Source organism: Ochotona princeps, chromosome 21 (genome assembly GCF_030435755.1).
Source record: "Ochotona princeps isolate mOchPri1 chromosome 21, mOchPri1.hap1, whole genome shotgun sequence".
Classification (NCBI taxonomy): Eukaryota; Metazoa; Chordata; class Mammalia; order Lagomorpha; family Ochotonidae; genus Ochotona; species Ochotona princeps.
In genome coordinates this window covers 40899818-40926327 of record NC_080852.1, presented here as the reverse complement: position 1 = coordinate 40926327, position 26510 = coordinate 40899818, and the positions used below count along the sequence as shown (strand labels likewise).

The 26510-nt window shown below is 56.1% G+C and overlaps 1 protein-coding gene across 2 annotated transcripts in view; it reads left to right on the top strand.

The window, feature by feature from the left end:
• Nucleotides 1–26510, top strand: part of ITPR1 (inositol 1,4,5-trisphosphate receptor type 1) — a 219310-nt gene that overhangs the window by 24672 nt on the left and 168128 nt on the right. For both annotated transcript variants that reach the window (XM_058679216.1, XM_058679215.1), the window contains exon 3: nt 1139–1209. In XM_058679216.1, coding sequence (XP_058535199.1) covers nt 1139–1209 — 71 coding nt within the window. The remainder of the gene's footprint in view (nt 1–1138; nt 1210–26510) is intronic.

Genomic DNA, 26510 nt, shown 5'->3' with positions numbered 1-26510 from the left:
CCCACCCCTATGAACTGGGCGAGTGGCTGCCTTGGGTATCTCCTTGGCCACACTTCCCAGTGTATCTGGGGGTGCCTGAGTAAGAAAGGCCCGGGTGCTTTGTAGCACAGATGGGGGATCTGAACCTGGGTGTTAGAGAGGGGCAGGCTTCAGGAACTGACAGGGAGCCTGGAGGAAAGATACCCCAGGAGACACTAGTGTGTCAGGGGCCTGGGAAGTCACCCCAGGAGACACCGGTGTGTCGGGGGCCTGGGAAGGTACCCTGGAGACCACGGTGTGTTGGGGGCTTGGGAAGGCACTGCAGGACACCCAGTATGTCAGGGGCCTGAGAAAGTACCCTGGAGACCCTGGCATGTCGGCCTGGAAGGGACCCCAGGAGACCCTGTGTGTCGGGGGCCTGGGAAGGCACCCCAGGAAACCCCAGTGTTTTGGTTGGGAGCAGGTTCTTAGATTGCTTGGGACATGAGGTAGTATCAGGAAGTTGGCCAAATCCAGACTTCTGAGAGCAGTAGCTCTTTGCCTGTTAAAAGAAGCACTAACTGAAACAGTGTCTTGTCATGGATGGGTGGTCTGGGCTTCCCACCCCGGGGCCTCATTCCTACTTCACACTGGCCTAAGGCCTGTCCTTTCACCAAGCTCCTGGTCTGCTCCTCAATGGCCCCCTCCTCATCCTCTGGCCGTCCTGTCTCCGTCTGAGCCTCCGTCTGAGCCTCCGTTTGCAGCCTTACAGACAGCTTCGAGCACACTTCCTCTCTGGCTGCAGCACGGTTTTTGTCTTGCTTTTGGCAGCCTGGCACCCTCCCTGGGATCCTGAGGGTGGAGACCAGCTCCTGGTCATCTTTACTTCCCGCAGCCAAGCTCGGTGCCTGGCACCAAGGTGCCTCCTGCCAACCTGCTGTGGGATGCTCTGGCCCCTCGTCATGCCCACAGTATCAGCAGTACAGCTGTCTGTGCCCACATGCGTCACAGATGTGTCTTGGGGTACAGCAGCCTGACCTTGGGCTCGGGCTGGGCTTGGCTCCATGTGTAGCGGCGGCTGCAGCGTAAGCAGCCCCTGGCTGGAGGATGCTACAGGTGAGACGTGTGCAGGAGAGGTCTGGGGCGCCGGGTAATATGTGTATCTGTGTCTCCTCTGCAGCCTGGTGGACGACCGCTGTGTTGTGCAGCCGGAAACCGGGGACCTTAACAACCCACCCAAGAAGTTCAGAGGTAAGATAGAGGCCTTTCTGCAGCAGCCCGAGGCTCATGGGCAACTCCCCAAGTGCACTGCCGAGTGTGTGAGGCTGGTTCTGTTTTGCTGGTCATTCTAGGTTGGATTGCCCTTTTTCAGTGTGGTTTCAATCCTAAGCCCCCTGAGTTATGAGAGATGCCTACATCTATTGTTAAGGTGGCGATGGGTTTCTGAGCACCTTCGTCCGTCCGCGAGTGCTGGGAGCTGCCTATCCTCTGTTACTGCAAACACAGGGAGTGTTAGTGGTGTGAGTGGCTCTTGCTCTTCCAGCCGCTGCTGCTACTGTGGTCTCAGCCGTCTGCAGGGCTGAGATGCTCTGGTTTGGCCTGGCACACCTGAGGCTGGTTGCCTTCCTGGTGCTGTGTCTCCCATGTTTGGTGTCTTCCTCTGCACATGGCTTGGTTTGCTGCAGGAAGTGTTGGACGTGGTACCTGAGATGATGACTAATTTGCTTTTGCTTTCTTGTGCTCGGTGGTTCTCTGCTCTTGTCACCAATTGAAACGATCAGGGGAGGACTTTGGATCCGTAAACACTCAGCATTCTGCTGTACAGTGGCTGTGGAGGTGGGAGCTTGGCTTCCCCCGTGGGTCCTGCCTGCTGCACAGGGCTCAGAACACGCTGGATTGGGCCTTTGATGGACAGCCTGTGTCTGGCTGTTTGTAGATGCTGTCATTAGAATGACAAGTTCTTACTGGATAGTGCTTCAGAACCTTTTGGATAAAAGCTGAAGAGAATCCACTCGAAGGTGGCCATTACTCTTGAGACTGGTAGGGTGATGTTTTCACTTGAGGGTGGTCTGTGGGCAGCAATGCCCGGGCCAGGGTCTTGGGTGTGAGACACCTGGTTCTGTGAACTCTGTGCAGATGCCTGTGTACTGGGGCTCAGTGGCCTGCGTTCCCACAGGGAACCCAGGGACTCAGGGCAGAGGTCAGGCGCGCTCCTCCTCGGCCGTCCGTGATGGTGTTTTCCCACCGCCAGACCCAGCTGTTCCACCGCCCGGGCTTCCTGTGGAGCCCTCTGGCTGGGAGCCCTGGGCCAGCGCAGCTGGAGAGGTTGCAGACTGCGCCCAGCCTGGGAGCTCAGGAAGGGGATGAAGGGGGGACCAGGCCTGCACCAGAGGTGGGCGGAGTCATGGAAGGGGGTCTGCAGGGTTTGGAAAAGGTGACCGGCTAGAAAGGCAGAGGCCTCTCTGTCGGGATCCTGGGTCTAAAACGTTACGCTTACAGTTTATGTGAGAGGTCTTACATTGGTTGATTCAGCCTCTAAGTGCCCACGGCAGGCCCTACTGGGCCAGGCGGAACTGGGTGTACTAGGCGTTGGGTCTGGGTGTCCCACATACATTGCAAGATCCTAGCAGCTGAGCCGTTACCTGCTACCTTCCAGGGTGCGTGTGAGCAGGAAGGTGGATCCAAGCAGAACCCTGCTGTTGTGCCACACACCTGCCCGAGTCAGGCTTGGAAGAGCAGCTGAGAGGTGCTGGGGTGCGAGAAGCACTGTGGTGGAGAGTGCTGGGAGCAGGTCCCTGCTCCTCCTCCAGCTGTTGAGCTGCTGTGAGCCCAAGGCCCGTGCTGGGACGGGGGTGAGGTGGGCGCCTCTCAGCACTAGGTCGGCCCGTGGTAACCGGTTCCACCGCTCCAGCCTGGAGGACATCTCGTCTTACGGGAGGTCAGCCTGGCCGTGGTGACCACATGGGTGTGCGGAGGCAGTCAGGCTTAGCTTTCCTGGTGACCTTGATTGTTTCTGTGTGGCTCATCCTCAGAGAATGTTTGGGACCTGTGGCCTCCCCAGAAGTCCCTGGTGTCCCCTCGGGCCATGCTTCGGTTCCGGCAGCTCCTATACTCGGGCAGTAATCCTGCCTTTGGGATAGAGTTACAGAGTCAGCTCAGAGAGGAAGTGGTGTTTATCTTACTCCAAACAGCGAGGATTCCAGGGACTCTTGACAGACAGGAGGAAGGTGTCACCGCCGCTGTTTCCCCGGGCTGCCACTCCCTCCTGCCCTAAGCTCCTTCCCAGCAGCCTGTCTGCCAGGGTGGCTCGCTCCCCCAGGGGTATAGGAGCTGCTGCTTCCACAGTGCTGGGCCAGGAGGAGTGTCGCCAGGGCGAGAGGCCAGCATGGCTCTCAGTAACACACGTGCTGTTGGCACTGACCCCATGTCCACCTGTTGGCGAGTGGTGTGTGTGTGTATGTATGTGTGTGTGCGGGGGGGGGGTGAAGGCTTGGTCCTTGAAGTGGTATTTACATGTTGGTGCAAGAAAAACGAATGAATAAGTTGTACAGTTATTCCTCTTTCCGAGATTTGCATGCACTTTTCCCCCTCTGTCTGGTATTTTTCTGGGTACATCTGAGTTCCAATTTGGGTGTTTCTGAGATGTCTGGATGTTTGCTGATGCTAAAATTACACGTGTCTAAAATTGTGATCAGTGATGACACTTGTGTGGAAGCTCGCTTGGCCTGCTTCTCGCACAGGTCTGTGGCTGATGTCCCCTCTCCCCAGAGCCCTGCCCGCATGCATGGCCCTCAGGGTCAAGGTGGGAAGTGACTGGAGCCCCCGGGCTTGGCCAGCGGCTGGGGGCGTGCCACACACTTGCTGCTTCACCACAGTCTCCTTAGCAGAGAATGCTGGGGTTTCGTTGCCATAGTTTCAGTGGAGAATTTGACCTTAGCTACAATAACATACAGTTAAAAAGAACCAGCTAATCGGTTTTCTAAAATTAGTGTTCCCTAGTACATAAACCAGTAGGCGCAGAGCATTTAATTAAATACTCCATGAGGCTCCCTCAGCCTCCGGGGATACAATCCCATGGCCAGGCTGGGGGCAAGGCCTGGAGCCACCTCCCCTGGCCACTGGTGGGCTGTGAGGATGGGACTGGTTCTTGCCTTGACACGACTGTTTTCTGATCTGTCAGGCAGAATCTGTTCAGCTTGCTCGGGGAGCAGAGCTGGGCCCTCGGGTTGTCTGAAGTTGACCCCTGCAGGGTCAAATGTGCTGGTGTTGTTGGGCATGCTCTGAGGTGGCCCTGGCTGGTGGTCTTGGTGTGTGGGACGGTGGGGGCCTGGCTGGTGGTCTTGGTGTGTGGGACGGTGGGGGCCTGGCTGGTGGTCTTGCCGTTAGCGTGTTTGGTGTGGGTACGGTGGGACCTGTTGAAGGCCCAGGTGTCACTGAGCACGTCATCTCTCCTTGTTCCTGGGCTTGCTCGATGCGTGATGACGTGAGGCCACGATGCTGCTCTTTCTAGTCAGCTGGTCAGTTCTGGTGCTGCAGTGAGGTGGCCCTCAGGGATTTGGGGGTTGGGTCAGCAGGTTCTCGGCCCTTCCGTTTTGTCTTGGAGTGATGGTTGAGCATCTGCCCTGGATGGTGCTGAGGGCCCGTTAGTTTCACTCCTTGGCTGGGCTTCTTTCTCACCAGCTTGAGGTGGTTGTGTGGTAGTGTTAGCTGTGCATTGATACGCTCTGTGGGTTCCTGTTTGAAGATTTCAGCTTTTCACTTTCACCTTCAGATCATGGTGCTTATTTCTTTGTAAGTAGCAATGGAAAGTATGTCCTTGGCAAGGCTCCTGGAGATACAGCCCTGGGGGTCTTGAGCTGAGCTGACATCTGGGCTGTTTGCAAGGTCAGGGCACCTGTATGAGCTGCCATGGTCCTTTCCTGTCAGGAATTTGTATCCTGTGAGGTGGGGACTGAGAAGGGCTTTGTGGCTTGTTCGGTGGGGAGGCCCGGGCCTGCTGCTGCGGCCTGCCGGTCCCCAAGGCCACAGGGCCCGTGCAAGCTGAGCACGTCTTGGTGGTCCTGGAGGGGGAGTGGGGAGGGGGAGCGGGGAGGAAGTGTGTGGTTCTTTGTGCAGCGTGTGGCCCTGGAGGCCATGGCCCTCGCAGTCACCGGGGGTGCACGGTGGCAGGGTGAGCTCATCAGGACTTTGGTTGTATTTTAAAGATGTGTATGTATTTGGGAGTTAACAGAGAAGCAGCGAGAGATGGAGACAGAGGCATCTTCCACGGCTGGATCACCCCCACCGTGGCTGCAGTGGTCAGGTTGAAGCCAGGAGCCTCCTAGGTGGGCACAGGGACTCAAGTACTTGGCCATCCTTCACTACCTTTCTCAGGTGCATCAGCAGAGCAGCCAGGATTCGAACTGTTGCCCCCAGGTGGTGGCCTGACCCAGGATGCCACAGTGCCAACTCTCGTCATGACTCGCATCAGGGTAATGGCTGGCTTGAACTCGCTGAGGCAAAGGCGGACTTTTCTTGGAGTATGCAGTCGCTGCCCTGCTGTGGGGTTCCGTGAAGGCAACGCCGGCCCTGAGGCAGCTGCCCGGTCTCTGTGGAGCGTGGCTTCCTCCTTTGGCTTTGGTGGTGAAGGGAGACTGCCTCCTCTTTCTGTGGGAGAGCCCTCTGTGGCGTCGCTGTGGCTAGCTTGGTTGGCGGCAGCACTGGGTGCGGATTCGGCACACCCATAGGTCCGGGGACCCGAGGGTGGGCTCACGGCCCCCAGGTTAGGCACAGGAGCCCCGGGCCTAGCCTATGCTGTCCCTCACCAACGCTGCCTCCTGCCTCTTCTCTGGTGATGGATGTGTGTTGGGGTCAGCTCAGGCAGCACAGCCCGCCTCCAGCCCCAGAGAGCCGGGTCAGCGCGGTGCCTTGTGCCCCTCGGGTGTTGCAGTGTTGAAGAGGAAGCTGGCATCTGGTTGTGGCTTCTCCATGTGAAGGAGCACTTCAGATTCCTCCAGCTCCTCGCCCACACTCCCTGAATGAATGACATCTGTGCGATTGTTAAAGCCACTTAGCCTACTTAGAAGGTTGACGTCATGCTGAGCCTGCTGTTGTGGGCAGCTCTGACGTAGGCAGTGGTGAGGCTGCGCGTCACCAAGCCGTGGTGTCCTGCCTCTGGCTGCCGTCATCCCTGTGCCACCCTGGGCTTGGCACACGGGGAGGCAGGCTCCTGGTGCTGGTCTGGTTCAGTCCCAGATGTTGGGGACATTTGGGGAGTGAATCAGTGGATGGAAGATCTCTGTCTTCCTCTCAAATGCATGAACGCATTAAACATTTTTGCAGTGCTGAGTTTTTGAAACTCGGTACTGAGCTGTTTCTTTGCAAGACAGCCTGTGCCTGTCATCTAGATGGTTTTATTTTGCTTGGTTCCATGAAAATGATTTCTGCCTGGGAGCGGAGCTGCGTGACTGGCTCAGCCTGGGGTACCCTCACCCCCTTGTTTCTGGTTACGTCATGCCTTGAGCTCCACCACACTGGTGCTGACTCCCTGGGGTGCTGGACCGCTCTGGCCAGCACTTACTAGACACCTCCTTATTTTCTTTAGTTCGTCTCAATGGAGTCTTCCTCTGGAGCTCGGCCTTGCTTCTGGTGCCTCCAGTCACTGAGTTTTAGTCTGAGAGACATTGCCAAGATGGAACTGCAGACTTTGGGATTGAATTCAGTGAATTCACAGGAAGTTGATCTTGAGGTCTTCCTTGGTGCTGCAGGCTGACCCCGGGTTTTGGGGGTCACATGTCTCAGTTCCCTTCACCCCGTGCCTGCCCAGCTTGGGAAGGCACGGAGGTCCTGCGGCTACAAGGAGAAGGATACTGCTGTCTTCAGTCCCTGATCCTGCCACCCCCGGCTGGGCTCAACCTCTGTGGAGTCCTCCACATTTCATCTCTCTCCGGTGGGTGACAATCTCAGCATCTTGTTCTGAAGTCCCGCATGCCTCCCGGCCAGGCGTGACGTGCAGCGTGAATGGACTTTTGGTCCTGCATGGGGACTAGGCTTGGGTTACCTGACTTTTTTGAAGGTACTGTGGTGGCATTTCAGTAGGAGAGTCTCACATCGTGAGTTTCCTGTTGCTGCTTCCTTAGACTCCATAGGTCAGTGCAGAACCCCACATGGACTCTGAGGGGAAGTGGGTTCCCTCCTGTGACTGCTGCAGGGGTCCTGGAGTGGCTTTCTGGAGAGGAAGTGGGGGCTGTCCTCCCATAGTTTCTCTTTCAGGCTCACAGAGTGTGTCCAGGCCCAGGATGCACTCTGCCAGGTCCGCAGAACAATACTTGGGCCATGTGGACATTAATTTTTAGGAATTATGGATGCTTGGTTTGCAAAGTCTGCTGAATTAATCCAAATGCTAATTTATAACCATAGTTTAAATAAATGGGTTGCTTTTCTTTATCATGAAAGGCAGGTGGTCCTTCTGTATCCCGGTTGTCACCAGCATCATGAAGCCTAAGTCACTGAAAGACGCCGACTGGGCTGTTTTAACAGAGACTTGAATTTTCTGTTTGCAGAAGGTTAATACAGAACTGGCCAACTTCCTACACAGACAGCTGCATCCTGAGCCAGGCAGGCCGGTGCAGCTCTCCTCAGAGACCCAGCTGGAAGTGGAGGAGGGGCATGTTAGTGTCTGGGAGCAGAGGTGTCCTGGCGAGGTGCTCAGAACTGGGCTGCCCCTCCCCAGTGTGGGCGGCCGGATTCTCTCCTGGCAGAGTTCTGGGGTCCCTCATCTCCTGTTTTCTCTGGCTTCTGGTCTTTTTCCCCCAGAGCTAAGGGTCAAGTTTCTGAGATACCTTTTTAGAGTTTGCGCTCTCCGCCTCCTCTTGCCTGCCTCCCTCCTCTGGCCCCCTCAGCTCCTCTCCCTGTCTTCCTTCCCAGCTTCCTCCCTCTCTCCCGGTCTCTCCCCCTCCCTTTGTGTCCCCGTCTCTTCCTCTCTCTCCATCTCCTTCTCCATCATCCCCCTCCGCTCTTTCTCTTCCAGTCTCCCTCCCTCTCTGTTCTCTCCTTCTCTCTCTGGCTCCGTCTCCCCCAGGTGTCTTTCCCTTCCTCTCTGCTACTTATCTGTGGTTGAGTTTTAGAAGCCTTGAAAGAAGGAAATGAGCTAAGAGAACAGGCATGGGTTTCTGCTAGGCAAGGCCGGGGTCTTCGTTTGTCCCCAGAAAAGGCCAGCAGGACTTGGTCCCTCATCAGCCCTTCGGTGCCCCTTTGGCTCTGGGAGAAGGCCCCTGCTGGTGAAGTCCTGTCTGCATTGTTTCCTGTGCGTTTGGTCTTGCTTCAGAGTTGAAGCTGCAGCAGCATGGCACAGCTGGAGGAATGTGGTTCTGGGGGACTGGATTTATTGCTGTTGGGGATCCCTGAGACCCCTCCCCTCCCGGAGCAGGGCCTGTTGGTGGTGTCCTGTGTGTGGGCTGCTGTGGCGCCTGCTACACATCCCATATCCCTGCTCATGCGGGAGCGCTTCAGGTACGAGGCATTTGCCTTTGCAGTGCATGGTGACTGTCCCCGCCGTTGGCGTCCAGCTCCGGAGTCTTGGTGTCTCATGATGCCACGTGGTGCCAGGTGCATAAGGAATGCATGCAAGCCTGAGTTCTCCTTGGGTTGGGCCCAGAATGCGTGGACCTCCTTGGCTTCGCGAAAAGAAGCCTGGCTAGGAGCTTGCCTTCGAGCTGGTGTCATCTGTGGTGCAAGGGAGAGGTACCCCGAGAATGCTGACTTGTGCAAGAGTGAAGTGCCACTCCTCCCCCGCCCAGCAGGGGCTGGAGTGTGTGGACGTTTCGCATGGTGTCTTCTGTACATGGAGCTGACTGCCTGGCTGGAGGTGCCGGCAGCTGAAGCTTCTCACTGCAGCAGTCTGGAAGCCAAGGAGGTGGACGCAGGAAGGGCCTTTACTGCCACGTGTGCTTCGTTGGCTTCATGCTGGTCTCGGTCTGCCCATACAGGAAAAAAAATCAAAAGACCATCTGGAGTGTGGATGGGAGAATGCTGGAAAGGAGGGAGCGTATTGGAGTCGCGTGACATCTTGGTGTGCGCTGGGGGCTGAGCCCAGTGCTGGGGGCTGAGCCCGGCGCTGGGGGCTGAGCCCGGTGCTGGGGGTGCTGGGGGCTGAGCCCGGTGCTGGGGGCTGAGCCCGGTGCTGGGGGTGCTGGGGGCTGAGCCCTGTGCTGGGGGCTGAGCCCTGTGCTGGGGGTTCTGGGGGCTGAGCCCTGTGCTGGGGGCTGAGCCCGGTGCTGGGGTTGCTGGGGGCTGAGCCCTGTGCTGGGGGCTGAGCCCTGTGCTGGGGGTTCTGGGGGCTGAGCCCTGTGCTGGGGGCTGAGCCCGGTGCTGGGGTTGCTGGGGGCTGAGCCCTGTGCTGGGGGCTGAGCCCGGTGCTGGGGTTGCTGGGGGCTGAGCCCTGTGCTGGGGGCTGAGCCCGGTGCTGGGGTTGCTGGGGGGCTGAGCCCTGTGCTGGGGGCTGAGCCCGGCGCTGGGGTTGCTGGGGGTGCTGGGGACTGAGCCCTGTGCTGGAGGCTCAGCCCTGTGCTGGGGTGGCAGGGGGTGCCGGGGGCTGAGCCCAGTACTGGGGGTGCCAGGGGCTGAGCCCGGTGCTGGGGGTGCTGGGGGCTGAGCCCTGTGCTGGGGGTGGCCAGTGGGGGTGCGGGGGCTGAGCCCTGCGCTGGGGGCTGCAGCTGAGCTACCTGACACTGTGGTGAGATGCAGAAGGGAATCCCTAGGGGGATCCCATCTCCCGGGTGCTTCAGGGTGCAAGGCTTGTGACAGACACAGATCTTCCTGCCCAGGAATGCCTGTGCTTCCGAGCCAGAGGGCGTGTTCCGTGTGGCTGTCCTGCTGGGCTGTGGACAGGAACTTTGCCGCTCAGCAGGGCCAAGAAGCTGGTGAATGAGGGCACACCTTCTGCTGTGGACTGGGGAAGTGGGAACAGGGAAGCGGGGCGTATTGGCATGAACAGTAAGGGCTGCTGGCGAGGCTGAGGGGGACAGGGCAGAGGGCCCCCACTACGGAGCTATTATCTGCTCCCTCCCCAGGGGTGCTGGGGGCGGGGGAGAAGCTGGTGCTTAGACTGCAGCCCAGGCACCCTGGTGTGGACAAGAGCATCCAGCGTGTCAGCCGCAGGCGGCCTGCTTCCTGGTACCGATTCCTGTTGCCGTGTAGAATGTACTGCGTGATCTTGTTTCCCTCTGCACGGACCTGTGAGGTGTAGGCTGTTGTCCCCATCCCGCATGAGCACCGGGAACCCCCTGAATTTAAGGAAGATGCCCAAGACCGCAGTGAGGGACAGTCATTGATGGATTCTGGAGTGTTTTTTTTTTTTTTTTTTTTTTTTTTTAGTATTTTATTCAGAACACAGGAAAGAGAGATGTCCCATCTGCTGGTCTGTTCCCAGGAGGCCTGCAGCATCCGGGGTGGGGCCGTCCTCAAGCCTGCAGCCCAGAGCTCCATCTGGGTACCTAGGTGGGAAACAGAAGCCCAAGTAAACTTGAGCTGTAACCTGTTCCTCCCCAGGAAGTGCACTAGCATGTGCAGGAGGCAGTCAGGGCTGTGCGAGATGACTTTGCTGCCTGAACTCCCCTTTGGCAGCATCAGGGTGCACTGACGCCCAGGAGAGCACCAGCCCTGGCTGCTTCCGTCGTGGTCAGAAGTGAGTGCCTGGTGGGTGCCCTGGGTCTGCCCAGTCCTGTAAGTCAGTAGCACTTTGTGGAAGATTACTGTGGTAGCTGTTTGTACTGAGTAAGTCAAGTTTCTCTGGGGATGCAGCCTTGAGTTAACCCTTTGGGTGCTTGTTGTGTGCCAGGCGCTGTCCTAGGGACCCATGATGGTGAGCTCCGAGAGGGCTGGCTGGGGGGAGGGAGGTTGTTGCAGGACATGGGAAGGGGTGGCAGGGAGCAGTGGGAGGGCCCAGGTTGGAGCAGCCTGGGGCTTGGGCACTGTGCCGCTGGTTCACGGAGGCCGTATCTGCTCCCCTTGGCTGCTGAAGACCGCGAGTCATTCATGGAAGTGTCCACTGGGCAGATGACATGGACATGGTCTTACTTTTTTGAAGTTAAAAAGGCCTGGTTTTATTTGAAAGGCTGAGAGTGTGTGTGAGAGAAAGATGCCTGCTTGTCTACTGGTTCCCTGTCTAAACGGGAGTGGGCTAGGCTGAAGTGAGAGGCAGAGAAGCAGCTGACTGAGCCATTCTCTGCCACCTCCGAGAGAGTTGGCAGGAAGCTGCAGTGGAGAGCAGAGTTAGGACTTGACTCGGGCCCTCAGTGTGGGGTGTGGTCATCCCAAGCGGTATCTGAACTGCTGTGTCAAATGTGTGCACCCCAGGACAGAATTCTTGCCTTCCCAGAGTGGGTGAGTGGGGGGATTGAGTGTCTATGAGTGGTGGCATAGATGGGTTGTTGACCATGGGGCGTGGCTAAGGGCATCCTTGTTGGTCCATGCCAGGGTGGAGAGTTCTCTCCTTGGAGCAGGTGGTACCAACTGGGGTTGAGAAGGAGGAGGCCTCTGTTTGCAAGGGTGTGACATGGAGAGGAAGGCATATGTCTCCAGCCAGCACCAATTGTACCTGGGACCAGAGGGCCACTCAGCAGGTCATTGTATTGAAAGCTTTGTGTTTTTGTTTCTAGACATAACCAAATCGCATCTTGAAGGTCATGGTATTCGGGGGAATGGGCTTCAGTTGGAGGTATCCTGGATTTAGCCATCCTGCCTTTTAAGACGCCTCAGGAGTCATTTCTGTGTGATGTGGAGGTGGAAACAGATTACCAATGAAACCATTCCCTGCCGTGTGTTGTTAACAGATTTTATATTTTTAGAGTGGTTTTAGGCTTGTAGGAAAAATGAGAGGAAGCTATGGAGATTTCTTCTAGGCCTCTTGCCCTCATCAGCTACCCCTTCAGTGCCATCCCCCACCAGGGCACTGTGTTGTTGAGTGAACAGGTACGTTGTGATAACCGATGGTAGCCAGGGCGCTGCGTTGTCACAGTGCTTCAACAGTAACATGACCAGAGGGACGCATGTGTTACAAGAGTTGGAGCAGAGAGCTGCAGGTTTGAGGGTTGATGCACACACACTGCCACGCCCGCTGTCTGCTGCAGTCTGTAGTTCATGGTAGGCTCGCTCTTAGTGTGATGTGCACCTGTCATTCCAGCAGCTCGTGGAGCAGTGTGGCCGCCCACCTGTCCATCCCTGTGCTGCGCCTAACCCCTGACAGCCACCAATCATTTCACCAAGTCTGTCACTTGGTCTTTTCTAGAATGTGTTGTCGTTGGAGGCTGCAGACAGGCTTTGTTCACCTTGTGAGAAGCACTTAAGTTCTCTTCCAAGTCTCTTCATGGTTTGGTACCCCGGTTTGTTTCCGTGCCGAGTGCAGTTTCCTCTATTGAAAAAATCTCCGTTGTGGTCTCTTTAAGCATGGTGCTGCAGCTCCCTTTCTAATGTGTACCGTGAGTGTAATGAGAGGCCACTTGTGCGTCGGGATTTGGGGTGGGGTCTTGGTCCTGCCGTGCCTGGCTGACTGGCAGGGGGGCTGTGTGCTGACGGCGAGGGCCTGCGGGGTGGTCGGGATTTGGGGTGGGGTCTTGGTCCTGCCGTGCCTGGCTGACTGGCAGGGGGGCTGTGTGCTGACGGCGAGGGCCTGCGGGGTGGTCGGGATTTGGGGTGGGGTCTTGGTCCTGCCGTGCCTGGCTGACTGGCAGGGGGGCTGTGTGCTGACGGCGAGGGCCTGCGGGGTGGTCGGGATTTTCAAGGCTTGCAGTGGACAGGCCCTTCGTTAGGAGCTTGGGTGTGTTGTGATGTGCACTGGACAGAAGCAGCCTGCAGCCTCAGGAAGCGTAGGAACTTGGGCAGGTGTCTCCCCTGGTCAGTGCCCTCCTGCCCTGCATGTGGACAAGGGCTTCCCGACACAGGCAGGGACAGGGACAGCTGGCTCTGCCTGCCACGGGAGCTGCCGCTCCCCTCTCCTGGCAGCACCAAACACGCACTTAGGCTCTGGGCTCTGGAGGCAGACTATTCCCTTGGAGCTTGGCCTTCCTGTGCCTCAGTTTCCCTGAAAGTTAAACCTAGACACCCCATCCTGCCTCCCAGCTTCTTAGAACAACTCAGGACTCCCTGCTGGAGGAGCCCTTGGCACAGGCCCTGGCTCATGGAGATGGTGCTTTTTCCTTGCTAAAGCTTCCGTGGTTGTGGCTCAGCACCACTGCCCGGGCCTGAATGAGCAGTATGGGCTGCTCTCCCTCTTGTCTCAGACTATTATAGTAGGGGTGATTTTTTTTTTTAATTGTGGTGGATTTTTTCTGATTGGTGGTATTGAATCCATCCTGTTTGAATTGTTCCATGGACTTCTCTTACTTGAAAGGCGGAGACATGTGTGCACCGAGAGGATGGGGTTGGCGCCAGGTACTGCCAGCAGCTGTGACCCTGTGAGGCCAAAGCCAGAGCTGGGAACTCCATCCAGGGCTCCCATGTGGAAGGAAGGAGCTGGCGCTATGGTCCATCAGGGTTGCTGTCCAGAGCCCGTGTCAGCAGGAAGCTGGTCTGATGCAGCCAAGCCTGAACCCAGGCACTTTGATGTGTCCACGTGGTGTTGTAATGATTAGAGCGAGTGTCTGGTGTGTTTTGCGCACTCCCTGGTGCTCAGTGTTCAGGCCCACTTTCTGGCCATTCCTGTTCTTTCTTCACCCAAGTGCCAGGGCTTGTGCAGGGCTCCCGTCGAGGGGGGCTAGCTGCTGTGGGTGGAGAGGGCGCTGGGTTTGGGCTTTGTTCTGCAGGGTGTAGGAGAACCTAGGAGGTTCTGGGTGACAGCTTAGCTGCACCGTGTGCTGGGAGCTGCAGGGAGCTGGCGTGCGCCCACCCCAGCCGTGCTGTCTCCCGGAGGGTAAGGAACTGTGAGTTTTCAGGAAGGGGTAGTGTTCCAGGACCCCCGGCTCCTCAGCCTGGGGCCAGTGGGCGCTTGGGGGATGCTGGCTGCAGGGGCTGTGGGCTTCATGCTATACGGAGGGTGGGGATACATTTCCTGTCTGTCATGGCTGTCCATCAGAATGTTTGGAAAAATTTTACCAGATCTTTGCATCTAGTGTGATATACTGAGCAAGAGGAAGGAAAAAAGGAGGAACACACACACAGTGATTTTATCTGTGATTTCTAGGTCTAGAATACATTTGGATATTTTTTAGTTTGTTTGGACGCTGCTTTGGTGTGTTTTTTCCCCATCAGTTTAGTCTCACAACATTTATGGTTTAGCATGGGTGATTTGAAAGTTTTGTTTGTATTTGAAGTTTTTTTTCTTTTAGCATTTCATGTGGGTTAAAGGCGTGTGAGCAGTGGACGTTCCAGTGGCTGTTTTAAAATGTAAACAGACAGCTGTTTGCTTTGCTGCGAAGGTTATATTCAGAATCCAGAGCTGCCGACTTGCTGCGTGAATGTTTTTCTTAGAGAAACGGTTTCGACAAGTTGAATTGAACAACTCCTAGGTCATTGACATTTACTCAACTTTGTCTTTAATGCATGTTTATTTTCTGAACATGGATGAGTGGGATATTGATGCATTTCAATAAATTTCTGGATAATATGAGTTGCTCTTAATTGTGTTTCTATAAGGAAAATGCTGATGTGGCAGTGTTCCATAGGAACAGGCCTGTGTCTGCATGGTGGACTTGGAATTGTGCTTCTGTGTGTGCAGATAGTGTAGGAGCTCAGGTGGTGTGATGCCCCCGGCGGTCCTTTGGGGTACCTCGGCTGTGCGGGGTCTGCTGCGGCTCAGCGTGGTGTGATGCCCCTGGTGGTCCTTTGGGATGCCTCGGTTGTGCAGGGTCTGCTGCGGCTCAGCGTGGTGTGATTCCCCTGTGGTCCTTTGGGGTGCCTTGGCTGTGCGGGGTCTTTTGCAGATCAGCGTGGTGTGATTCCCCCGGTGGTCCTTTGGGGTGCCTTGGCTGTGCGGGGTCTTTTGCAGATCAGCGTGGTGTGATTCCCCCGGTGGTCCTTTGGGGTGCCTTGGCTGTGCGGGGTCTTTTGCAGATCAGCGTGGCGTGATTCCCCCGGTGGTCCTTTGGGGTGCCTCGGCTGTGTGGGGTCTGCTGCAGCTCAGGGTGGGTTTCAGGGTTGTCTCTTCTGACTTGTTCCCAGTTCTGTGGAAAGCTTGTCCGGTATTAGTCACAGATTTAAAAATTTTTCTGTCTACTGATTGTATACACAGAAAATACTGTGTGGGAGAAGCCTTTGGACTAATTGTTTCAGCGGAGCCTACTTAGCAGGGATCTCTGACATGTTTGCATTACACTGACACATTGTTTATAGTGGAGATGAGTTTAGTGTGTATTGCCAATATCTTGGGTTTCAGATTTGCCAGCACCGTGTGCTGAGATCTTCAGAATCATCTGTTTTCACCGTAGAGTTGTGCATTTACCTGAGAACAGCTCACCTTTGCAGGTGATAGTGCTCCTAAGAGTGAGTCGGGCGTGGCCATGTAAAGGCACCTACCATCTGCCCCAGCTGCCCTCACTGGCATTCCTGGTCTCGGCCACTTGACTGCCCAGTACCTGCAACAGGCAGGGAGGGCCAGGCCAGCTGGAAACGAGGAGCGTAAGAACTTCATCCTGACACGCACATGGGAGGCAGGGACACAAGTGCTTGAGCCAGCACTGCCTCCCGAGGTGCCCACCAGCGGACGTGGCAGGTGAAGGCGGAGCTGTGACTGTATGGGATGCAGATGTCCCCAGGTGTGACTTCATCTTTAACAGGAACGCCGCCGCATTGGAGTAGGGCCCACTCTTCTCCACCACGACCTCCTCTTGGCTGTTTCGGTCTGCAGAGAGCCTGTGACCGAGGGCCACCACGCCGGGCTCTTGTCTGCACCTTCCTGTCGCTCCACAGTTTCTTGGTGGAAGCCTGACACACGGAACAGCAGGTCTGCGGCTGCATGCCCTCTTCGGAGGGCCCTGTCTGTCGCGTCCCAAGCCTGACACACGGAACAGCAGGTCTGCGGCTGCATGCCCTCGTCGGGGGGCCCTGTCTGTCGCGTCCCAAGCCTGACACACGGAACAGCAGGTCTGCGGCTGCATGCCCTCGTCGGGGGGCCCCCGTCCGTCGCATCCCCAGCCTGTGGAATCCTAAGAAGTGCGTTCTGTTATTTCTGAGCTGTCCAGCCTGCAGTGCCGGTTTTGGCAGTTGGCTCAGGCTGAGCCGTGTTCTGGCGTGCTGGGCTAGGGCTGCCACGCTGGCTGGACGTTGATCAGTCCACAGCAGAGCTGCTTCAGGCTGGGGCAGTTCCCTTCTTGTTGCGAGTCTCGAAGCCTGGAAAGCTTCCAGCAACTCTTTCAGCCCAGGCACCTGCCTCCATGACCGGTTTGGCGAATACCAGTGACTCCTTAGCCCTGCCTCTCCTGCAGGAGCTGCCTCGTTCTGGAGCCAACTCTGGATCCAGTGTCCCTGGCTTTTTCTGGCTCATGGGGGAACCACTGGCCTCATGAAGTGGGAAGTTCTGACTGCTGGGGCAGCTCACAAACTCCTGGGCACTTTATGCCCACATCGTCTTAGGCAATTGAGGCCGTGATGACTCATCAGTATTTGCACAGCCCTTGGGAGAGGAAAGGTTCAACACTTACCTTTTGCCCCTGTGGCTGAGCAGTGCCCAGTCGTCCTGCCTGGGGTCAGGGGCTGCCCTGGCCCAGTGTTTGTGGACACCAGGCTGTGTTGACAGTCATCCCAGGGGCTGGGTCTGAAAGAGGTCCCATGTACGTGACCGGTTGTGTCACATATACTGAGCAGTTCGCTCTCCCCCAAGAGGAAGTAGGGCCAACTTGGGACCACGGTTTCTTTCGCCTGTATCCAGTTGTGTGCGGCCCGCAGGTTTGGAGTCCAAGCAGACCTGCTTCCCTGAGACCTGTGACACCCTGGGGGATGTGGCCGGCTCAGGGCAAGTTGAATTCCTTGTGCTTCTCACCTGTGACTGTTTGGACTGAGTCTGTGCCAGCTGGGTTCCTGAGGAGTCTGGGGGCCAGAGGGCAGGTCAGCCCTGCTCTGCGATCTTTCTTGGATTTTTCTCCGGTTAAGGCTGGAGCCTGGCCCCCAGAGACCCCGTGCCTGCCTCCCGTTGCGCCAGTCATCTTGGCACAGTTCCCGAGTGTGTACTGACGGCCGACACCAGCCAGAGTGCGAAGCCCAGAGTTGTTTTCTCAGAATCATTGACCTTTCTCCCAGTCTCCTGTAAGAGTGAGCACTCCTGGGGCCTCTGCGCTGACTCTGTAAGCAGCTTAAAGGTGCACGGCCTGTGGCTTGGCCGAGGCCGGAGCTTGGCCAAGTCAGAGCAGAGGTCAGAGCAGGGTGTGCAGGGCAGAGGCAGCACTGTCCGGCCCAGGCGCATACGTACTCACCTCTTCCCTTCCCTCTGGCTCCACCGGAAGCGGGCGTGGCTTCAGACAGTCCCCAGCCCATCCTCACCGTGGCCGCACCTGCCAGTTCTCTTCTTCCTCCCTAGTGTGGCAGCAGCTGCCTGGGCAGGATGAATTCACTGTCAGTGGAGCCGGTCTGGGTTTGCATTCTGGTTCCGCCACCGAGGCCTGAGAGGGCTAAGCAAGTCACTCCCTCACTCCCTGCCTGCGCTCCCCATCTGTGAGGTGAGGGCATCAGTAACACCCACATCTGTGAAGTGGTTCAAGGGGTCGGTGTGTGGGGCCTGAGCCCAGCATTCAGGGGAGTGGGTCCCCATTCTTGTAGCACCAGCAGTTGCTCAGGGTTAAACTCCTCGCTGATTCCCTGTTGGGCTGGCTGAAGGTGGGCAGTGAGAAATGGTGCTCCTGTATTTTTAAAACTGAAGCCATGGGAAGGAGACTGGTCAGCGTGGGTTACAGCGCAGTGCAGCAGAGGCTGCGCTGTGGGCTGGGCTGTGAAGGCAAGTCAAACACGTGCCATGGCCTTGAGGGTTGGGCTGCATCATGGAGGGCTTCCCAGAGGAGGTGGCAGGAGCTGGTGTTTTGGGCCCTGGATGCTGCTGTGGCCAGGATGTTGTTGAGGATGTCTTGCTGAGCTGTGAGCTGCTGCCGAGGACCCACGAGGACCCACGCGCTGCTGGAATCATCTCTCTCACTCTCCCTTCCCTCCACCCTTGCTCACTCCCATGCCACAGTACTTTTTAGTTTCAAAGTTTATTTTTATTGGAAAGTGAGATGTACAGAAAGGAGAAGAAACAGAGGGGAAGATCTTCCGTCCGTTGATTCACTCCCCAAGCGGCCACGGTGGTCAGAGCTGCGCCGATCTGAAGCCAGGAGCCGGGAGCTTCTTTCAGATCCCATTCAGGTGCAGGGTTCCAAGGCTTTGGAACATCCTCCACTGCTTTCCCAAGGCACAAGCAGGGAGCTGGATGGGAACTGGGGCTATGGGGGTTAGAACTGGTGCCCATATGGGATCCCAGTGTGTGCAAGGTGAGGACTTTAGCTGCTAGGCTACTGTGCTGGACCCCATGCAGCAGCACTTTGCTGGACTTGTAGGGTGCTGGGGTGGGAGAGGACTCCCTCTGGGGAGCTGATGCAAGGGCTGTATGGCAGGGCTGAGGGCTCGGGTGGGGCCTTTGGAGGTAAGCTTCCTTACAGCCGTTGTACAAGGTGTGCACTTTGCGATGATATTTGTAGCTTCTCTTACACTACAGTGTAACTGTATGGTGGTAGCCAAACTTATAAACCGACCGCATGTTTGGTTTCTGAGAGCAAAGTTGTTTCTGTGGCCACAGTTCCCATGGAGAGGTGCATACTAAGTGTCAATAAGCAAAGCTTGGTGGGTGAGGTTCTGCTGGGGTGAGGGGTGCAGCGTTGGCTTTGCCAGCAGCTCAGGGTCTGTGGGGCCAGTGTGGCCTTGAGGTAAAAGCTCTGCTTTGCATCGGGCTTGGTGGTTGAGAGAGCCGCAGCCTGCATCCCAGTGTCTGGCTTCCAGGGGTGGCTGAGTGCCCGATGCCAACTGCCAGTCAGAGCAGACGGCTATAGCTCAGGTGTGGGTAGGAACACGTGTGGGCTCCAGTTCCCAGCATCTGACTTTAGCCTGGCCCTGGCCTGGCTCTTGGAGGTTTCAGAGCATGCTCACTTGCTTTCTCTGTGTCTTATTTTCTCTGCTTTTGGAGTTAATAAACAATCCTTAGTCTTATCAGTAGGGATAGTGGACCTGCTGACCCCCACCTGGAACGTGGTGATGCCAAGCGTTGGCAGCACAGCCTGCATGGCCCGTGTGCGGCTGTGTTTGGAAGGTTGGTGGGTATTTGGTGTTTGAGGCCAGATCTTCCTGCACATCAGGGCACTTGTGATTCAGGAAATCAGTTCTTAACCTTGGTTCGCACAGTTTGGAAGCCCAGCTGTGGAGGACACCAGTGCACATTTGCTTAAGGGTTTTCTGAATGGTTAGGGATCTGAAGGAAGTCACGTCCAGATGTGGGGCAAATTTGTCATGGAGCGTCATGGTTCTAGTCTGTAGACCGGCCCAAGACCTGTGTGCCCGAGCCCGTTGGCGGGCCCAAAGCCCATGTCCTCTAGCCCGCTGGCTGGCCCAAAACCCAATTTACTTGTCTGCAGACCATGAGGGCCAGCCACAGGGCAGAGACTCAGTCTCGCTCTTTTCTTGCTAGCCTAGCTTCCCTGTGGGTAGAGCTCTCCTTGCCCAGCCTCCCTGTGGGCAGAGCCATGTCTTTCTCCATGCTGCCCCTTGCCCAGCCTCCCTGTGGGCAGAGCCCCGTCTTTCTCCACACTCCTGCTTGTGAATGCTTCCTCTTGCCAAGGGCAGTGACAAGATTTAAACTCTCCATCGGAGGCAGAGAGGAAGCTCCGGGGGAGACCTTTGCATGTTATGAGCTCATGGGTCTCCCAGGTACCGATCCCAGCTTATCAAGGACTCTGACCGCCCCCCCCCCCCCCAGTCACCAGCCCTAGCTGCAGTCTCTTGTCATCTGTGGATAGCACGGTTGCAAACTCTGAGCAGGTGAGAGCAGCCAAGGCAGCCCGAGTTGTGCCTGTGGAAGTGACACACAGTGCAGGTGGCTGTTGCCCTCACCAAAGGCAAGTGACTAAAGAAAAGAAGACTCTCTGCATGCTGTATTTGAATCTGATTGCTTTCTGCATTTTTATTTCACAATAAATCCTAGAATCGTGGCTAATTCTGTATCAGTAGGGGACAGACCCTTGGATTTGGTACATTCTCTATGGTCTTGGAACTCCCATCTTCACGCTGCCAGTTACTGTTGAGGGGCTAAGGTCTCCAGTGGATGGGGGAGATGTTGAGTAAGCCCTGTTGGTGTTTTATCCAATGTGCCTGTTCTCTGCTGTGGGGCAAGTGGTGCACTCAAGGTGCACAGCAGAGGTTTGCGCCTCTGGGTCTCAGGTCATAGAAGTTCTGCGGGTCTCGCAGGATACTGCCTTCTTGCTAGGGCTTGACAGGGTAAGCTGGTGGTGCGGCCTGGCCAGCCAGTGGGGTGAGCTGGTGGCATGGCCAAGGCTGGCCAGTGGGGTGAGCTGGTGGCGTGGCCCGGCTGGCCAGTGGGGTGAGCTGGTGGTGTGTCCTGGTTGTTGGACGTTGTAAAGTAGTGGTGTGGCCTAACCAGTGGACCATGTAGTGGCATGGTCCTAGCTGACCACTGGGGTGAGGTGGCTGTGTGGCCTGGCCACTGGGATGCGGTGGCAGCGTGACCTGGCCATTGGGGAGAGTTGGTGGGTGTCCTGTCTGTTGAACATGGTGAAGTCTTTGCTTGTGTTACATCAGCTGACCTGTGCGCATCCCTGGGGGCCCACAGATAAGGCCAGGCCAGGCCACTCCTCGGGCAGCAGATTGGCACTGTTAGGTTCTGTGGCAGAGGGCATGGTACATGGAGGAGAGAGGAGCTAGACAGATGGTGCAACCCCGGGAGTAGGATTAGGACGCGCTGCTGGGGTGAGAGCAGAAGCCCTCCGAGTGGTCTTGGGGTTCTTGTCCACCCAAGGGGCAAGCTGTGGCCGTGGGCCGTGGGCTGCTGCCTGCCAGCTGCAGATGCCGTTGCCTGTGGGAATCCATGTCCTTTCTCTCCACCCCCTCCGTATCTACCGGCTGTGCGACCTGGTGTCCTTAAGCACACGTGGCCATCTCTGGCCCTGAAGCCCGCCTCCTGCTTCTCTTGCTTGCCGTCCCCTTCCTGCTGACCTGCTGCAGGGCCGCTGGCCTGGTTGCCTGCAACCTTGGGCATCCGTCTTCCGTGTGACTCTCCCTGCAGGCCCAGGCACCTGGGGATCGGCGTGATTTCCTCTTATGCATCTCATCACGTCTCAGACCCACCTGCAGAACAGGTCCCCTCACAGACTGGCATCTCCCCGGCCTTCCTCAGTGATTGATAGTGACTGGGGAGGCACAGTGGGCTATTAACCAGTGCTTGGGCCGCCATGTCCCGTGTCCGAGTGCTGGCCCACGGCCCTGTTACTCGGTTTGATTCTGCTTCCTGCTGTCGTGTCCTGGGAGGCAAAGCATGACGACTGAGGTGCTTGGTGCCCCGCCAGCCATGTGAGATGAGAGTGAGGTCCTGGCTCAAAGCTTTGGGGAGTGAACCAGTGGATTGAAGATTTGTCTTCTCCCTTCTCCCCAAATCTTCATTCTACCTTTCAAGTTGATGCACATATTTCTGTAAATGCTTGCTTAATGAACATTTTACACATGCACCTGCTGCTTCACTGCCCCATTGCGCTGGTGATGAGGAGTGCAATCCGACCCCCTCGTGGGTGGGGGAGCCTGGCTGCTGGGCGCTCCTCACTGTTGGAGGATCTGTGGGAGGAAGCTGGGATGGGACCTGGAGCTGGAAATGCAGCCAGGCCGTGCCATGCCGAGGGCTGTTCACTGCTAGGCTACATGCCCACGGCAACTTTGTAAAATTCTCTGGGAGCCACAGTCCTGCTGCGATCCATACATTATGAAACAAAGTGCATTTTTAAAGCTTAAGCTGGTAACAGATGCAAAAGGAGCTTGAGTTCTGCAAGACTGATGAGGAGACTTCACATTTTTGCTTCTAACATCCTGAGCTCAGTCGCTGCCTGCTGCGAACTGCTTGTTTTCAGACTGTGGTCACAAATGCTCGAGGTTGACTCTCACAGCGTCGCACGGTGTCCAGTTGCATGTGAAAAGGGCAGCTCTGCACAGGTTTTGTGTCTCTTCCACGTGACCCTCTCCCCAGGATGCAGTGTTTTCCTCTCTGCCCTCGCCAGCCTTCTAAGCCTCTGTTCTGTGCTTGCTCATTGGACTGCTGTATTCACCTGCAGGTCACCAAGTGGTACTGTGTTTTTGTGACCAGGTTATTCCATAGCACATGAGGTCTTCATGGTTCATCTGTGCTGTGGCATGTGGCAGGATTTTGTTTCTCTCAAAGGCTAAAGAACATTCCAGTGCATGTATAGGAGAGTAATTTTAAAAACTTCTTGGAAAAGTGGAATTAAAAGGCAAGTTTGTTTTGGTGCACAGAATTTCAAAACCCATGCTACTTTTTTTTTTTCATAATATGCATTTTCCATGAGCTTGCTAAAGTATTCTAGTGTGCTGCATTTGGGCAACCTGTGGCTGTGCTGCTGGGTCACCGTGTGCAGAAGCCTCCTGGAGACCCTGCCCTCCGTTGTGTGTGTCTCCAGAAGTCAGATTCCTTGAGCATGTGGGGGCTCCATTTTTAAATTCTGAGGAGCCTCCATGAGTTCCTCCATAGTGGGGGTGCCATTTTGCAATGTTGCCAGTCTCACACAAGGATGCTTCTGCCTTGGGCTGGGTTGGGCATCTCTTGTCCCTTGATGTGGTCCTTGGGCACACCTGTTGACTTACCTTCAAAATTCTCCACGCACAAACCTGCTTCTCTCTTCTCAGCCTGCAGCCGTTTTCCCAAGTGCCACTGGTTCTTAGCACAGTGGCTACCTTCTGCCTGGTCTTTTCCTTGGCTCTTAGCACAGTGGCCACCTTCTGCCTGGTCTTTGGAGCACATTGAGGGGTCATTTCAGCCCCCCAGCTGGGTCTTGTAACCTGGGCTTACCACTTGGCAGGGGCTAGAACCAGTGTCATTCCTCAGCATCCTTGACCCTCCCCTTTTGTGTCTTCAGGCATCTCGTCCTCTGATTGATGGTGAGGTTGTTCATGGCTCCAAGCCCTGGTGCTTGACCCTGCCTGGCACTTGCTTTGCCCCTGCCCTTGACTGAGGTGTCAGCTTGCTTGTGACCTCCCGTGAGAGCGAGCATCCCAACCCCTTTCTATATAAGATAGCTGGATTCCCTGGCCAAGCCTTTGCCACTTCGCAGCGCCATCCTGTGTTGGAACTTTCTCGCTGGTTGTCCCCCCGGGAAGATGTCCACCCCGGGTGTGCAGGGCTTCCGTCTTAGGCGTGGTCAGTGCCCGTGTCATGAACAAAGGAAAGACTGTGCCCTGGGGTCTCACCGGCTTTGCTGAGGTGCTCGTGGCCCCAGGGTGAGTACCTCTGAGACAGCTCTCCCAGCCGGTTTCTGGCTCTTGCTCTGTGTGGGAGCTGTTGCTTCTGAGGCCGGCAGTGCATGGGCTGATGGGAGCTGCATGTCTCTGCCCCCACCGCCAGATCGAGGCCTGGCTGCTGCTTATACCTGCCAGTCACATTTCTCATTGTGATGCAAAGACGGAGCCTCATTGGCACAGTGAATACTGGAAAAAAATTTTTTTTGATTGTTTTAAGGATTTCTTTTATCCGAAAGGCAATGTTAGAAAGGTCTTCCATCTTTAGGTTAACTCCCCAAGTGGGAGTAAGGACCTGAGCTGGGCAGGGTCAAAAAAGACAGGCGACCAGAGCTTCTTCCTGGTCTCTCACAGAGATGCAGACCCGTCTTCCACTGCTTGCTCAGGATCCCAAGTGGAGCAGCCAGAACTCGAAAACATGCCCATATGGGATGCCAGCCTCTCAGGCAGTGGCTCCACCCACTGCCCACAGTGCTGCCCTGGAAATGGCTTTAACTCATCAAAGCAGCAAGGTCAGGAATTGCTCCTGTAGGGCTTGGTGGGTAGATAAGTCTGTGAATTATATAATGGAACCTCCCATTAACCTCCTCGTTAAAACTTACTAAACCAAAGTCGGCCAAGATAGTGGGCTTTTCTTCCAGTTAATGCGGGGTGCTCGGGCATCCTTCTCCTTGGGTCTCTGTGCTTTGCTTTCCCTGCCTGGACTTCTGATGGTTACCCAGTACACATGTCGGACTTAGTGTGTGACGGTGTGTGCGTGTGCATTGAGCAGAGACCGTGAGGATGTGCACACGCGCACTGAGCAGGGTCCCACCGTGCCGCGCGTTGGAAGAGAGCTGCCGATGGGCGGTTTCAGGGATGGTTCTGTGGGCCTGAGAGTTTGATGGCCTCTTCGGCCTCCTTGTGAACCTAAGGACTTGAGCTGAGTAAGCAGTGATAATGGAAAACTGGACTCTGGGCCCCCGAGGTCTGCACGTGCGGGAGATTGAGGGTGAGTGCCGGGACCGTCCAGCGCCCCATGCTCTATTTCCCAGTGTGGGCGCAGGCTTTGCTTCGTGAAAACCCAGGTTCTCTGCTTAGGGTTTTTGAGCCCATGACCCTTCAGTACAGAGGGAGTCGGTCCCTGTAGGAAGAGCTCATGCCGGCAGAGTGGCCGAGTCCCGAGTTAAGCGGGGCACGTGTGTCTTTGGGGAGAGGACAGAGGTTCAGGACGATTTTTTCTGATACCGTTGCCTGGCTTCTCCCATGGAGAGCAGGGGTTTGTACCAGGAAACCCCAGGAAGCAGGTTAATTCCAGGTCTGCAGTACTGTGCTTGGAAGCTAAAGTGTTAAAAACCCCAAAATAACATTAAAATGTCAAAACTTTGAGGGAGTGTGAGGAGAGTGGGCGCCCCAGTCTGCCCAGTCTTGGCGTGGAGAGCTGAGTGGCTGGGTCAGTCCAAGTCCGCACTGCTGTGCTTTGTTAGTGTCGAATAGCTAACATTACTGAAAGCTGACAGCGATCCTGTGTTGTGTATGTTCCTCTTAAACAGTGGAGGAGTGGGAGTGACTAAAACAAAATTAACTTATCCTTAAAAAAATATGTCCTTGGGCCCGGCGGCGTGGCCTAGCGGCTAAAGTCCTCGCCTTGAAAGCCCTGGGATCCCACATGGGCGCCGGTTCTAGTCCCGGCAGCTCCACTTCCCATCCAGCTCCCTGCTTGTGGCCTGGGAAGGCGGTTGAGGACGGCCCAATGCATTGGGACCCTGCGCCCACGTGGGGGACCCTGAAGAGGTTCCTGGTTCCCGGCTTCGGATCGGCACGCACCGGCCTGTTGCGGCTCACTTGGGAAGTGAATCATCGGACGGAGGATCTTCCTCTCTGTCTCCTCCTCTGTGTATATCTGGCTGTAATAAAATGAATAAATCTTTAAAAAAAATATGTCCTTAGCCATAAAATGTTGTCTCAAAAGATAGAAAATGCTAGTGTTTCTATCATAGTAAATGGGTGATCACCATTGTGACAAGCAGTACTGGACAAGCATTGAAAGATGCTGCAAAACTAATTTCTTGTCAGTACATCAGGCTCATAGCAGGAGGTGGTGGTGGTGGGAATCTGGACTAGTTAGATCAGGTGGGGTCGACAGCACCCCTGGGCGGTGGGTCTGGTGGCATTGATGGCACCACTGGGCGGTGGGTCAGGTGGGGCCTGTGGCACCCATGGGCAGTTGGGTCAGGTGGCGTTGACGGCACCACCAGGTGATGGGTCAGGTGGTGTCGACTGCACCCTTGAACGGTGGGTCAGGTGGTATTGACAGCACCCATGGGCAGTGGGTCAGGTGGCGTTGACGGCACCACCAGGTGATGGGTCAGGTGGTGTTGACGGCACTGCCAGGCAGTGGGTCAGGTGGTGTCGACGGCACCCCTGAACGGTGGGTCAGGTAGTATTGACAGCACCGCCAGGCAGTGGGTCAGGTGACACCCCTAGGTGGTGGGTCTGGTGGTGTTGATGGCACCTCTGGGCAGTGGGTCAGATGGCGTAGATGGCACCCCTGGGCAGTGGGTCTGGTGGAGTTGATGGCAGCTCCAGGCAGTAGGTCTGATAATATCCCGATGAGATCTCAAGCATGGCAGGAGCTGGTGAGGAGCATGGTACTATTGGGTACTTGAAGGTGGTGGGGTAGATGGTACTCAAAGGGATCTTTGGACAGTAGATCCAGGTGGAGAGTAGCTAGGAATTACCTTGGTCACGACTGAATCACACCCATTCCTGCTCCTGCTCCCACACGGGAATTACCTTGGTCACGATTGCATCACACCGACTCCTGCTCCTGCTCTCACACTCCCTGTGTCCAGGCAGGGCTGAGGTTCTGTGTCTTCACAGGCAGTGAGATCACGTGGCTCAGGGCCGCACCTCTGCAGTGGCTGAAGATTCAGTAGGGAGAGAGGGGATGGACCTGAACAGTGGGAACACTCAGCGATGGAGCTCTTTACTTTTGTTTTAGGGTCTGTTTATTTATTTGACAGAGAGAATTTCCCATCTCCTGGTTTGCTTCCCCAATGGCTGCAACAGCCGAGGCTGGGCCGGGTCAGAGCCAAGAACCTGAAACTTAGTTCTGT